Source organism: Anopheles merus, unplaced genomic scaffold (genome assembly GCF_017562075.2).
Source record: "Anopheles merus strain MAF unplaced genomic scaffold, AmerM5.1 LNR4000075, whole genome shotgun sequence".
NCBI classification, from domain to species: Eukaryota; Metazoa; Arthropoda; class Insecta; order Diptera; family Culicidae; genus Anopheles; species Anopheles merus.
This window is the reverse complement of record NW_024427655.1, coordinates 45001-58092: the sequence shown is the minus strand read 5'-3', so window position 1 is coordinate 58092 and position 13092 is coordinate 45001. Positions and strand designations below refer to the sequence as shown.

Sequence of the window (13092 nt, the reverse complement as noted above, 5' to 3'; positions counted from 1 at the left end):
ATATTGCTATCCTTTTCTTGCAATGTGTTTCGACAAGTTTCATCTTATAATGACCTATATAGCCTTCTAACTTTCTGAGCAAAAATCTATATGAATGGTCGTGTGGTCAGATACGTGGGTATCAACACCAACGACCATTACTCAAATCTCACTTGCTTCAGTACTGGTGGTTTCCGTTGGAGTTTAGTATTTAAACAATCGTATCGCCGTTCTAGTTCTAGCGATGCATAACTTCAATGCGAAACCATACAACAGTACAGAGGAAATGAGAAAGCTCTCCTCCAAGCGAGGAAGCTCCACAGGCTGGGTATCCCACAAACAGATGGCGCCACCAGCTTTTTTGCTATTTTTAGAATGCATGAGTCGTTTGCCGTCTGCTAAACGAAGTCTTTCTATATTCCGTTTAGGTAGAGAATTTGAGGCGTTTAGAAGCCGTTTAGTGGTCGTTTAGTGGATTTGTGGCACTTGGGAACCGTACCGACAGTTTTGTACTTTTGAAATTATGAACCTAGTTCTAATTGACCCGATTGAGAAACGGAACGAACCAACTAGGTGTGCTTCAGAACGTGTTTCATCAACTTTAAACCCAAGTGCCACAAATCCACCTGAACGGAAATAGTAAGACTTCGTTTAGCAAACGATGAACGACTGATGCATTCTAAAAATAGCAAAAAAACGCTGGTGGCGCCAACTGTTGGTGGGATACCCCCAACCAGTGGAACGAACGCTTGCCTCGCTTTGAGACCTTTCTCCTTCCCTCTCTACTGTTGTCTGGTTTCGCATTGAAGTTATGCCACCGACAAACCGACGTGACACTTCGAACAAAATGAGCTTCAAAAGTTGTCTCCTTATTTCAAATGAAAATACGTTAAACACTAGCGCCATCTCTATAATGATTCGCTTACTACACTGATACAGAGAAGAAACTGCTAAATCCCCTTTTTGTTTTTCTTCGCAAATTCCAATGCGTATTGTTTTATGTACTTCTCAAATCTTTTGCACTGATTTAGAAACTTATAAAATGATTTTCCTGGGTGTTTTGTCCAATAATTCTCAAAAATGTTGCCTCACACTTCCTTCGCCATTTGTATTTAGAAAAGTTGTTTGCATCGAAGCAGCAGTGAACAGAGCTTACTTTGACAGAAGTGTTCGCCTCACTGGTAAATGACAGTACTTTCGTGTGGGACACTTTTGTAACACCAGTGTCACGTCGGTTTGTCGGTGGCTTGGGTTCCTGTTTTCAAATAATGTACATAATCTATTTTAATGTTGAGTTAAATGTCATGTAAAGACATTAAGATTTGGTATCAAAACACATCAAATTTGAAATTAATATGCTTCTATTAAGAAACTACTGTCGGAAATGTGCTTGAAGATAGTATAATTATTTTCTTATCGTTCAAATTCAACCCCACCACGAAATGGCAGTTGCGGAGACGTTTTTTTCCGAAAGAAAGTAATTATCTAAAATAGTTTAATTTCGTTTAATTTCTGAAGCGTGTGCACAATTGTGCACCGCACTGTACCATGAGCCAATCAAGCCGTTGAACGATAGCGCCATCCATGCGTGCCTACTAGGACGGTAAAATAAATGAAACATTTTGTTTTCCTATTCTACTGTTTGAGGTCTTCGCCCCAAGGATAGCCATGGTGCCAGTTCCTTCTTTACGACCAAAGCAACCCAGTTGCTGCGGTCGACATTTCAGTTTGTCTACCCATTCGCCGGCAGGATGTGTGCGTCCGAAATTTCGACCGTTAAAACGATCGCCCAAATCAACGACGAAACGCGCAACTTTATCCTGGTCGGGGTCGTGATAGCGAAAAGTGATCCGCGCTATTTCAGCGGCCACCCGAAAGGGCGCGGACCGTTCGAGGCGGATTCGACCACCGCGGACACATCGCACGAGACGGCCCGGGGCGTGCTCACGCTAACGTTGCGCGATTCGAACCGTGACACCATCAACTGTACCGTGTGGGGTAAGGCGGACACTATCATCCACTACGATGGTGCGTTTGCCATCGGGGACGTGATCGATGTGAACCGGCCGCAGGTTGCTGCCTCGATGTTTGGCCGGTCCGAGCAGTACTCGCCGACCGTTACCTCGCCGTACTGTCTCACGGTAAACGACCAGACGGTTCAGGGGGCACAGATAACGCGCCACGACGGACCGGCACAGGAGCTGCAACGGTTTCGGGCCCTGCTGAGGGTGCCGCTGGTGCAGCCGGGCGAAACCATCCCGCTGGCCGACATTGTCGCGAGCGGTTCCGGCTGCAATGGGGAAACGTTCAACGTGCTCGTTGTGGTGCGTGCGGTACGCGCCAAGCGGGATGTTCGAGTCGCCCGCAGCAATCAGGTGAAAACGTTCCGTGAGGTAATCCTGATGGACGGCAGCCACGGTGGGGTGCTGATGAAGCTTTGGTCCGACAGCTACATCCGGTGGTCGGAGCAGTGGGTACCGCTCAAGACGACCCTGCTGATCGCGGATGCGCGGGCCGAGTTTAACGCGTACTACAAAACCATCTGCCTGGCGGTGGACCGGAAGACGATCATCACGCAAGATCCGGCTGTACCGCAGCTGGCGAGCCTGCTGAACCACGCCAGGAGCATCCCAACGCAGGAGATCGATGTCGTATGCTCGCTAGCGTCCGGTTCCGTTGATCGTTGAGTATTCTATTTCCCATTTTTTTCTCAATTATATATTCCACTACGAATCCGATTGCATTTCTCATTCTAACAGCATCAACCATAAACACCGTAATGACGGTGCAGCAGATTCTCGACCGTACCGAGGGTGATCTGGTGCAGGAGGAGGACCAATTTACCGCCCTTTGCTACGCCGTTATAACTCGCTTCGATCTTGACGGTTGCTCGCGGCTCGTTAGCGAACGGTGCGCTCATTGTCGGTCGCTGGTGCGGGAACCGACCGGGACGTGTGGAAAGTACGATTGCCCAGGGCAGACGACGGCACCCGATGCTCGGGAGCCATTTTTTGACATCGCGGTCGACGTTACCGATCATACGGGCACGCTGACCGGCTGCCGGATGGCGAGCCGTGTGGCCGAAACCGTGCTCTGCTGCGATGTGGCCACGTTTCTGCGCCAAACCGACACGCAGCGGACGGTGCTGAAGTGGAAGTATCTGCTCGACCGCTGTGCGGTACGGCTGATTGTGAAGCGACGGTCGGCGGTACGGTTTCAGCATCTGTACTCCATCGTCGACTGTGCCATCGCGGACCCGGGCGAGGTGGAGGCTAAGCTGAAGGTTTACTGATGACGGCATTCAACGAAATTGTGTAATTTTTTGTATTATGCTTTGTAATATTCAACTGTTGATTACAATATATAGAAGCCTAGTTGAAATACGGAGTTTTTAAGATTTTACATACTCTGATGTTTTTTTTTTATATATTTGTTTTACCTTCTTAAAATTTTGGATTCGTTAAAAAAAATCAGGATCTAGAAGCCTTAATGGATTTTTAAATTTAATACGAGATTGAAAAAAACAAAGTTTGAAAATATGTATTGAACATTTTGTAGGAAATAAAGGAATGCTGGAAAGCAATGAATAAACGTAGAGACGACGTTCTCGGGTTTTGTGGAAATCTAAGTAAACATCTAAACACGCGATTACATTAAGACCCAGGCAAGACCTACACTTAAACCATATGCGTCTGCCGGTCAATACGTTGATAGTATCGATTACTTAGGATTTGTCGACTGTTGTGCCTGATACAGTAAAAAAGGCAAACACTGTGGTACAAGATTGTTAAAGATTAGAATTGCAGAGCGTTAAACACCGTGAATAACAGTAGCAGCTTCGGTTTGGCCTTCTGCAATAAATATGATTTGTATGATGCTTCAAGAAGTGGGCCTCAAGTGTCATCTCCAGTATTTTCCTCTTTTTACTCATTTTCACCATCGGACTCGTAATTTTCCGGTTTGTACGGTTTGCGCACTTTCTTCGGATCGTATTCTAAAACACCAACGAAAAGATAATCGTTGCGTTAATCTGGTTAAGATTTGGTTCCTGTAGCAATGCTTACCTTCTTCATACTCCTCCGGGTGGCGTGACTTTCGTTCCTTTTCCAGCATCTGCAGGTACTCCTGTTCGGCCGCTTCACAAGCAGCTGAAGCAAAAAAGAAAAAGGTAACAATTCATCCATTAAAAAAGAAATCGTCTTCCGTAGTAAAGAACTCACATCGACACTGGAATAGCTTCGGCTTATCCTCCGTATGCTCGTCCTGCCTGTTTAGGGTGCGCACCTTCAGCTTCATCTCACGCGATTTCGCCTCCAGAATCTTTTCGCGGCGATTCTCCCGCTCAAGCATCTGTACGTTCCGGGAATTGAAGAGTAATATTGTCAATACATCCACCTTCGCGGTCTCCTTCCCCAACTTACCGCCGTCAGCAGTGGCTTGTCATTCCTGATCGACGTCATATTTTCCGACATTTCGATCAAAAACGTGGCTCCCTTCACACTGCCCGTACCGACCAGCCGGCCCGACTCGTGGGCTCTCAGGCACTTGAGGCTCTCGTCGCACACCTTGATGCTGAGCGTCGGTTCGCTGTGCTGCTGAAGTAGATCCCAAGCGTCCAGCACACCGTCGACGCGGCTCACGAAGAACAGCGAATAGCGCGTCGGACTCCAGGCTCCGTCCGTCAGCATTACGTCGTGGTTTTTGGTCCAAACGATCGAGCTCTCCCGGCAGTCCTCCGACCAGATGCGTGCGATCCAATCCCCGATGGTGAGGAAGTTCTTCACGAAGGCGGGATTGCGCGTCAGCGCGTAGATTGGTCCCGTGTGGCATTGCATCTAGCATCGATGGGATGGTGTAGGTGCAAACCCGTGATTGAAAATGTCTTCAACAAATCCACCCCAATTCTTTGTAATTACTTACCCTGAAAACGATTTTCTCCTGCGGCGATTTTCCCTTCCGATTGCACGAAAACAGCATGCCCTGTTCCGTGCCGCACATGAAGCGCGTGGGAATCGATGTTTCGTACTCCAGGCAGCTAACACCGTACGACCGGGACAGGTCCTGCTCGTCCGCCTTGATCGGATCCATCAGCAGCTTGTCGATCGGTTGCGACAGCTTCCGCGTATCCCACCACATCACCTGACTGTCGGACGAGCCGGAAAAGAACTCCGTGCCGCTTTTGGAGTTAATCCACAGCGCTGAATTGACCGGAGCGCGGTGCGAATGTTCCCGCTCGCTGATCATGACCGGTTCCTGCTCGTTGCGCGTATCCCAGGCAGCCACCTGCCCATTGTACATACCGCACACCAGCGTCGTGGGGTCCTTCTGATTGTACTCCAGGCAGATCATGGAGCTGGTCGGCTTGAACCGCAGCAGCGGAGCGTTCGGATTTTCCACCTCCCATATGTACGAGCAGACCGACTTGCCGAGCACCTCGCCAAAGTTCATGTTGCAGTGCGACACGGCAATCTTGGTGCCACCGTCCGGCGACCAGGACAGATGCGTTACCGGCTGCTTGTAAATGCTCGGATCGCGGTACACGTTCAGCGTGCGCGAGCTGCTCCGCTCGATCAGCGGTGCCGGCTCGAGATCGTCAAAGTACTTCTCGTAGATGTTGACCGCATTGTTCTGGAAGATGCAGTGCTCCATCGGCTTGGTCAGTGCCATCAGCTGGCTGATGTAGTTTTCATCCTTCTCCACCTTGCGCCGGTAGCGCACGGTTTGCTCCGGATCGAGATAGTTGACGTCTTTCGGCCAACCGCCCTCCGAGTGCAGGATACCGTGATGCTCGTACTCCGCACTCTCCGTGTTCGCTTCGCTGATCGCCATCTGCCGGCTGTACTGCGTGCCGACCGAGACGGGATCGCGCAGAATGTACTCGCGGAACAGGTCATGGTTGGCGGGTTCGGAGAATTCCACCTTGTTCTTGTCGGAGAACAGGCACTGCTTGCCAAACTCGCGGCGCTCCTTCTGGTAGACGTACTGTATGTCCATGCTGGTGCTTCAGGCTGGATTTCACTGCACAGGCTGCTGAAAGGAAACGGTTCTGTAACTTAATATACGCGAATTAATAATAAGACAGACAGCAATTACACTAACCGAGCTATTATTGGTTAATTTTAGGACGTATTTTGGAAATTCTCCTGTCAGGCCCTTGTGCCCAGGAAAGGAGGGCATGAAATTTTTCGCAACTGTCAAGGTTGTTTACTTCGATCGGGTTATTTCGTATCCCGTTGTTAAGGAAAACCCGAACGGTTACTACGAACACGTCATATGTTCGTTTCCATAGTAATAGCGTCCCTTAAGTAAGCGTTTCAGTCTTATCTGTGAACGTCCAAGATTATAGCCAGCTTTACAGCTGTATATTCAAACGCAAGGATGTCCTTTTCCAGGAATAAAAAAAAAACGGCCCAACTAATGTCCATAATCCGTGAACTATTTGCCTACCGTGGCCTTGATACGATAACGAATTTAGGCACCGGTTGAATGGCGGCAACGCTACCACATCCGGTCGTCACTACGATAACAACAAACCAGTTTCCCCCGTAAGTTATCGATCAAACGCTTACGATGGAAACGCTTGGCGCCAAAAAGAGGGGTCCTCACCGATTACGAGGACCCATGAGTGCCAACGTTGGAGCAATAGTCTGGCTAGAAAGAATCGGGAATCGTTCGGTAACGGTCGTGTTTCTACTGTGCGCACCCTGCCGTCCGTGCACGTGGCTGTTCAAGCATTCCACGTGCGTTTCGTTAACGGCTAAGGATTTAGGATACGCATAAGGGGGAAAAAACGCACAACCTGTTGCATTCGCATACTCTATTTATCTCTCGCGGTGTGAAAGTGAACCCAAAACAGGCGCCAAGATGAAGGTGGACACAAACGTCAGCACCAGCCAGATGGATCAGAACTGGACCCGCTACATGGTGATGTGCGACCGGAAGGATATCCGGCAGGCGACCAACTTCCAGGAGGAGAACGAGGTGCAAGCGACCCTGGTCGGCAATAAGGCGCTGGCCAAGCAGTACGAGATACAGAATCCGGTCGACCGGGGCACGCAGAGCACGAGATGGATACTGAACACGCCCGTCTGGACGGTGCACAATCGGTTGGTGCACACCGGCATCACGCATGTGGAGGGCGGCTGGCCCAAAGAGATCGACTGCTGGCGTGACGAGGAGCTGATGACGCGGTACCGCCGGAAGCAGGAGAAGAGCGAAGCGTACGTGCAGCAGATGCGAGGACTAACCAGGGTAGAGTGTGCTTTAAGCCTGTATCCCCATTCTTTGAATGCAGCCTTCTTCTGCGTGGAGCAGTTGTTCTTTATTTTTTGGTTATTTTTGGTGCTTTTTTTTTTTGGGATTCGATGCGCAACGGGCACGCGATTTTAGCCGAGGAAGCCAAGCCGTGTGTCAGCACCTGGCAACGTGGATAGATGAAGGGTTGGCAACGCCTGCAGGCCTCAATGAAGAGTGGCGGCTTTTAGTTTTGGGGCCTTTTTTTTGGAGGTGTTTCACTTTTCGATTTGCAACAACCACCCACACCCGTGTCGTCGTCTAGAGTGAAGTGTTGTCAGAACGGGTGCGGATGATGTTCACCAGGCAGGAAATCGATGGCTGGACGTGCTGTTCCATTTTCGTTCGCTCTCCCCCAAACGCTTGCCTATTTTGTTAGCTGAAGTCGACGAGCCCTTGAAAAGAATTTGAAGAAATCAAAACTGCAATGGGAAAAAGTTCAACTCACCTGATGTTGGAGAGCAAAGAAAGTTTTTAATTGTTTAAATGTACGATGAACCGTTTGGCTTTTCCAATTCACATGCAATTTTTAGTCATGATAGAATATCAAGGTTTGTCCAAATTTCTACTGTTTTGTCCTTCTCTGCTTGATTGTTTCTGCCGCTCCTAAGCGGACTGGGATACTTTCAGTTTCAGTTCCTAAGCCGGCTAGGGCCGAGAATGGTTCAGCATCAGTTTCAGGATCGGTATAGAGTCCTGGACAGGGGACCCGCTTCTGATCTACTTCTTGAATCAGGATTGATTCTGATTCAATTTTAGGGGCAGCATAGGATCAGTTTCAAATCCAGACTCATTATTCCTCATCAGTTTGAGGACTGGTATGGATTCAGTTTCAGAACCGAAACTGGTTCGGATCTCATTCATCCACCATGAAATGCTTGGTATCATATTCAAATAGAATTAGTTTCCAGGTCAGTTTTAAAATCCAAACAGATTCGGGAATGGTTTTTGGACCAATATATCTTCAAAGCCAGCTCCAAAAGCTGCAAAGTTTTTAGATGGTTCAGTTTAATATAGGAAGAAACAATGTTCCATGCTTTAAAAAGTTCTACGTAGAAGTTATAATCTTTTGTTCCTTTCTTCACTGCTTCTAAGCAGATTTGAGGGAATTGAAGCAGGATTAGGATGTATTCACTTTACGTCCCTGGGCCAAGATAGGTTCAGTATTAATTCCTGAAATGCGTTAAGTTCAAGATTATTTCTTGAGCCGTGATTAGTTTCAGGAACTAGACGGCTCCAGTTCTAATCTAAGTTCTATTCTAATCAGGTGCAAATTTTATCCGACTTTTATTATTTGGTATAAGTTTCACATGAAGATAGGTCCTGAGACAGTTCCAAGATGTTGGTAGTTCAATTCTAATTTCAGAAGCCGTATAGGTTCAGGACATGTTACTGAAGTCTATGTTAGAGAAAGCTGTGAAATCGGGTCCTAAGTCACCATGGGTTACTAGTAAAACTAAAAGCAAAGTTTCATGCTTTAAAAGCCAATGCTTTTGTGAAGGATGTCCGGCAAATATTCAATAAAAAGTAAGAATTTTGTAGATCTTCAGTTCCAGAATAGGAACTGACGTTATTAAAACTTCTCATGTGACTGAAGCTTAACGAACAAGATGATGTTACTTGCTTACTGATCCGGTGCAACACAACTGATTTGCCTGCTGCTAGATTGTTCGAAACCGATCACGGTCTCGCGCCTTCGTCTGCCAATCCGTTATTCCGGTCTTACATGACGGACACCTCCACGTCCTTAAAAGTTGATCTAGCTTTAGTTAATATCTCCTTGAATGATATTTTAATTTGAAATTGAGTTCCGTTGTATGTTCTATAGTGACATTGTTAATTTCGTTTTTCATATTTTCCATACCCAGACGATGGATCATGCGATCATGCAGAACAATGCCTGCAACATCTACCAGAACTACTTCGAGGATATCGAGCAGCACGAGCTGATTGAACAGTTCACATCGAAAACGGTACACGTGTACAAGGACTACCTGGAGGAGAAGCGGTCCTGCACGTACATCTGCTGGTCGGACGAGGGGAACCACTTCGCGTCGGCACACTGTAACATTGGACAGCGCCGCGGAACGACTACCGATTGCTACATCTGGGATATTGGTAAGCAGGATCTTTGCAATCAGTTGCCAGAAGAAGACGATAAAAACTTACCACCAACCATGTTTCCACCAGAGCATCCAAACAGTCCGCTGCAGAAGCTATTTCCACCGTACCAAACACGCTGCCTGGAGTACAACTTTAAGGATTCCACCCAGATGGCGGGCGGGTTGTTCTCGGGCCAGGTGGCTCTGTGGGACATCCGCGCCTCCGGCACACCGGTCGAGACAACGCAGCGCGAAGCGAGCCATAACGATGTGGTGACGCGCGTACTCTGGACCAGCTCCAAGACGACGAACGAGTTTCTGTCCGGCTCGACGGACGGGCGCATCCTTTGGTGGGATACGCGCAACCTGTCCGAACCGTACGACTATCTGAACCTCGCCCCGAAGGACGTGCAGGCGCGGGAGGAGGACCCGCGCCACTGTTTCGGCGTTAGCTCGGTCGAGTTTGAGCCGACCATGCCGAACAAGTACACGGTCGGCACGGAGAACGGTATGATATACAGCTGCAGCCGGAAGTACAAAACGCCGGCGGACAAGATACAGTCCACGATCAACGCGCACACCGGCCCGATCTACTCGGTCGAGCGGAATCCACTGTTCATCAAGAACTACATCAGCGTCGGCGACTGGCAGACGAAGATCTGGACGGAGGACTGCAAGGACAATCCGATCGTGTGGACGAAGGAGTACGCGGTGCAGCTGACGTGCGGCATCTGGAGCCCGACCCGCTGCTCGCTCGTGTTCATCTGCCGGATGGACGGCGTGATGGACGCGTGGGACGTGATCCACCGGCTGGACGGGCCGGTGCTGCGCCTGAAGCTGTCCGACGCACCGCTCTGGTCGGTGCGCGTCCACAAGGCGGGCAAGCTGATCGCGAACGGCACGGACAATGGGGCCATCTACCTGACGGAGATCTCGGACAACCTGACGTTCAGCTCGGCGAACGATAAGCCCGCCCTGTCCGGGATGCTGGAGCGCGAGATGCGCCGGCAGCGGCTGCTCGAGGCGAAGATTAAGGAAATCAAGCTGAAGGAGAAGGAGCTGGAGCGGGAACGCATGCGGCGCCATCTGCGCATGGACAATGCGAACTCGATCGAGGAGGAGGAGAAGGATCTGGTGGCGGACGCGATGCACCAGTTTTGGACGAAAATCCACGGCCGCAAGAGCTTGAAAAACACGCTCAAGGGCATTCGCATGCGGGACACGGGCGTGGGCCTGCTGGCCAAGGACAAGAAGGCACAGAAGAAGGAAAAGCGTTAAGGCGCGAACGCCGGCGCGTTGCTGGTGTCAGTCCGATTGCTACCGATTGATTCGGATAGAATGTTTTGTGGAGAGCGGGTTCTGTTTGTAGCACAATTTTGTTTCACTTTTGGTTTATTGTACGAAAATTTGAACATTTTGCACTTTTGTTACGCAAACAACACAACTGAATGAGGATAAATACAAACGCGTCTACGCGATCATTCATTAGAGGGATGAAACGATCGAATATGCTTCCCTCTCAATGCCCTAGGGAGGTGAGTGGTACTACGGGGCAGCTGGGAATAAAGTGCACCACCACCCGACGTTAATTAACGTTAAGATTGCTTTTACTGCTTTGTGTTGATAAGTTGTCGCACTTCAACAACCTTATATTGGTCTTGTTTTGTTTTAATTTTTTCTTTTGTAAGGAGTTAAATGGTATATGTGTACATAAGGTAGGCAAGTATAGTATGGCATTGGTTTAAGTAACTTCATGAATAATTGAGATACAACACAGGAAACGGGCGCTACACGCCCGGACTAGTTTCGTAATGGCGGCAAGGGCTGGTATAGGAGCTGCCAGGTAAAATGCACACTTCCCCACTAGATACAGGTTCTAACAACACTTTTTTCCCCCAACCGTGTGTATTCTAATTTCTCTATCCCAGATCCCCCCCCCCCCAACTTATAATTCCATATTTAGCTATTTTTAGTAAAGTACTTTGTGAAAACTACTGGGAGAAAAACGAAACACGATGCTTTAAAAAACGTGCTTGCAGTTGCGCTGCTGTAGCTTTTTTTTTCTTTATCAGTACATTCATATCATCGAGTTCGATCGTCGATTGTTATTGTAGTTTTGTTGGTTTTACTGTCGAATTATATAGATATTCTCACTCATCAGATGCAGCTGTCCCTACGCGAACGAAGCTTTTGTCGCTATTTTTTTTACTTATTACTTTCATTTTCCTTCACTCTCACCCTCTCTCTCTCTCTCTTTATGTATTGTAGTTTATAACACGATAATTGACAATAAAGAGTATGCTTTTTTAAAATGACACTTTCTTAAAAGTACTCAATGTCGGCTGTATAGGTATGAAAAGTACATGGTTGTTGTGTGTGTGTTTTTTTTCGTCAGTTGTTTGCATTGCTTTTAAACACCGTTTGTAAACCCCGCAACGTTGGGGGTCGTTTTCACCTTTTAAAAGGGGGGCATATATTTATGCTTCAGGCAGACGGGCGGGAAAAACCGGAACTATAATAATAGACACAATCACACAGCAGTGCTTATCAACAACACCTTAAAGCCTGTGTTGGGTAGTAGTAATAGTAGTAGTAATAAATGAGTATTTGAATTGTTTCGTTTCGTTTGTTTTTTGTTTTGCTGCTGTTTGTCTGACAAATACCAAAAGGACCTAATGCCTAAAAAGGGTAATAGTGTTTTACGTATGTTAGCCATTATACATACACCATCCGTTATGAGTAATAAGTTTTGGTAGAAGAAAACGAACAACAACAATGCAACTGTTTGCATTTCATTGTTTAAAAATGTTGTCACTAACAATATAGTAATAAATATGTTGAATGATTCATCATTCACACTAAAAACTAAAGACTAATAAGTTTGACATTAGGAGAGAGAGAAAAAACCACCTAATCGAGCATGACCGTTAAACGAACACGAGTAGTAATGACACTTAAACAAGACAACAGGATGCAACAAACCCCTTCCTTGCATTGCATGCTTTACACCACATCACAAACATATACACAGCTATGGATTTCAAAAATTAGGTAAAACAATTTTTTGCTTTTCCTGTCCGGTTCCGCAATAACGTAAATGGCCATCTTTTGTTTTGGTCTACAGGTAAAGTTATCAAGATGCTTACGAAAACGCATAAACTAGCTGTTTTCCTATTCTGACTGATGATTTTCTAAATTCAATTGAAACCGAGTATTATCAATCGTTCTTTTTTCGTTATCTTTTCATTCTCATTTCACTTTTCTCGCAATAATTCACTTTCCCGCATCAAAACACACACATTTTTGATTTGGTAAGTGTTCGAGAGATAAAACGTAACGTCACACACTTTCGATTTGTTTTTTGTTTTTGTTTTTTTACTTTTACATTTACTGAACTATATAGGTGCACCGAAGTGTATGCGCACTCGAACGAGGAAGACATTGGTAAGATTGATGATATATAAAAATGGAGAGCTTGCTACTAATGGGTTTAGTACACGAAGGTACTATAGAGAGTTTAAGCGGGCGTATTAGCAGCACCCAGGTCTACACCCCAGCATACACACGCGAGTATTATTGACTGCTGTGAGTATAAAACCATCCGGTTAAAAAGCACCTTCGTGTTGTATTACTACGCTGTATTATTTCGGTCTCTTTGGTTTTTTGTTTTGCCGAGCGAGATCACTGGGTTTTTTTATGTGTCTGCCCAGATATTATA

General features: G+C 47.1%; 3 protein-coding genes across 4 annotated transcripts; 2 read left to right on the top strand and 1 right to left on the bottom strand.

Annotated features, from left to right (window-relative positions):
* Nucleotides 1–1631: 1631 nt before the first annotated feature.
* LOC121601359 (meiosis-specific with OB domain-containing protein-like) lies at nucleotides 1632–3373 on the top strand. The gene is made up of 2 exons (XM_041930177.1): nucleotides 1632–2661; nucleotides 2739–3373. The coding sequence occupies exons 1-2, from the start codon at nucleotides 1731–1733 to the stop codon at nucleotides 3269–3271; spliced, it is 1464 nt and encodes a 487-aa protein (XP_041786111.1). The 5' UTR covers nucleotides 1632–1730; the 3' UTR covers nucleotides 3272–3373.
* A 147-nt stretch (nucleotides 3374–3520) lies between these two features.
* On the bottom strand, nucleotides 3521–6198 carry LOC121601358 (dynein intermediate chain 2, axonemal-like). 2 transcript variants are annotated; one of them, XM_041930176.1, is made up of 6 exons: nucleotides 6079–6198; nucleotides 4900–6009; nucleotides 4401–4814; nucleotides 4200–4329; nucleotides 4044–4127; nucleotides 3521–3973 (listed from the first exon to the last, which is right to left on the bottom strand). In XM_041930176.1, exons 2-6 carry the CDS (start codon nucleotides 5971–5973, stop codon nucleotides 3903–3905), a joined length of 1773 nt encoding a protein of 590 aa, XP_041786110.1. In that variant the 5' UTR covers nucleotides 5974–6009; nucleotides 6079–6198; the 3' UTR covers nucleotides 3521–3902. The 2 variants fall into 2 exon arrangements, with proteins under 2 accessions (XP_041786110.1, XP_041786109.1); XM_041930175.1 differs by having other exon boundaries at nucleotides 4900–6006.
* Nucleotides 6199–6442: 244 nt separating this feature from the next.
* Nucleotides 6443–10722, top strand: LOC121601351 (dynein intermediate chain 3, ciliary-like). The gene is made up of 3 exons (XM_041930167.1): nucleotides 6443–7230; nucleotides 9141–9390; nucleotides 9463–10722. The coding sequence occupies exons 1-3, from the start codon at nucleotides 6844–6846 to the stop codon at nucleotides 10650–10652; spliced, it is 1827 nt and encodes a 608-aa protein (XP_041786101.1). The 5' UTR covers nucleotides 6443–6843; the 3' UTR covers nucleotides 10653–10722.
* The last annotated feature ends 2370 nt before the right edge of the window (nucleotides 10723–13092 follow it).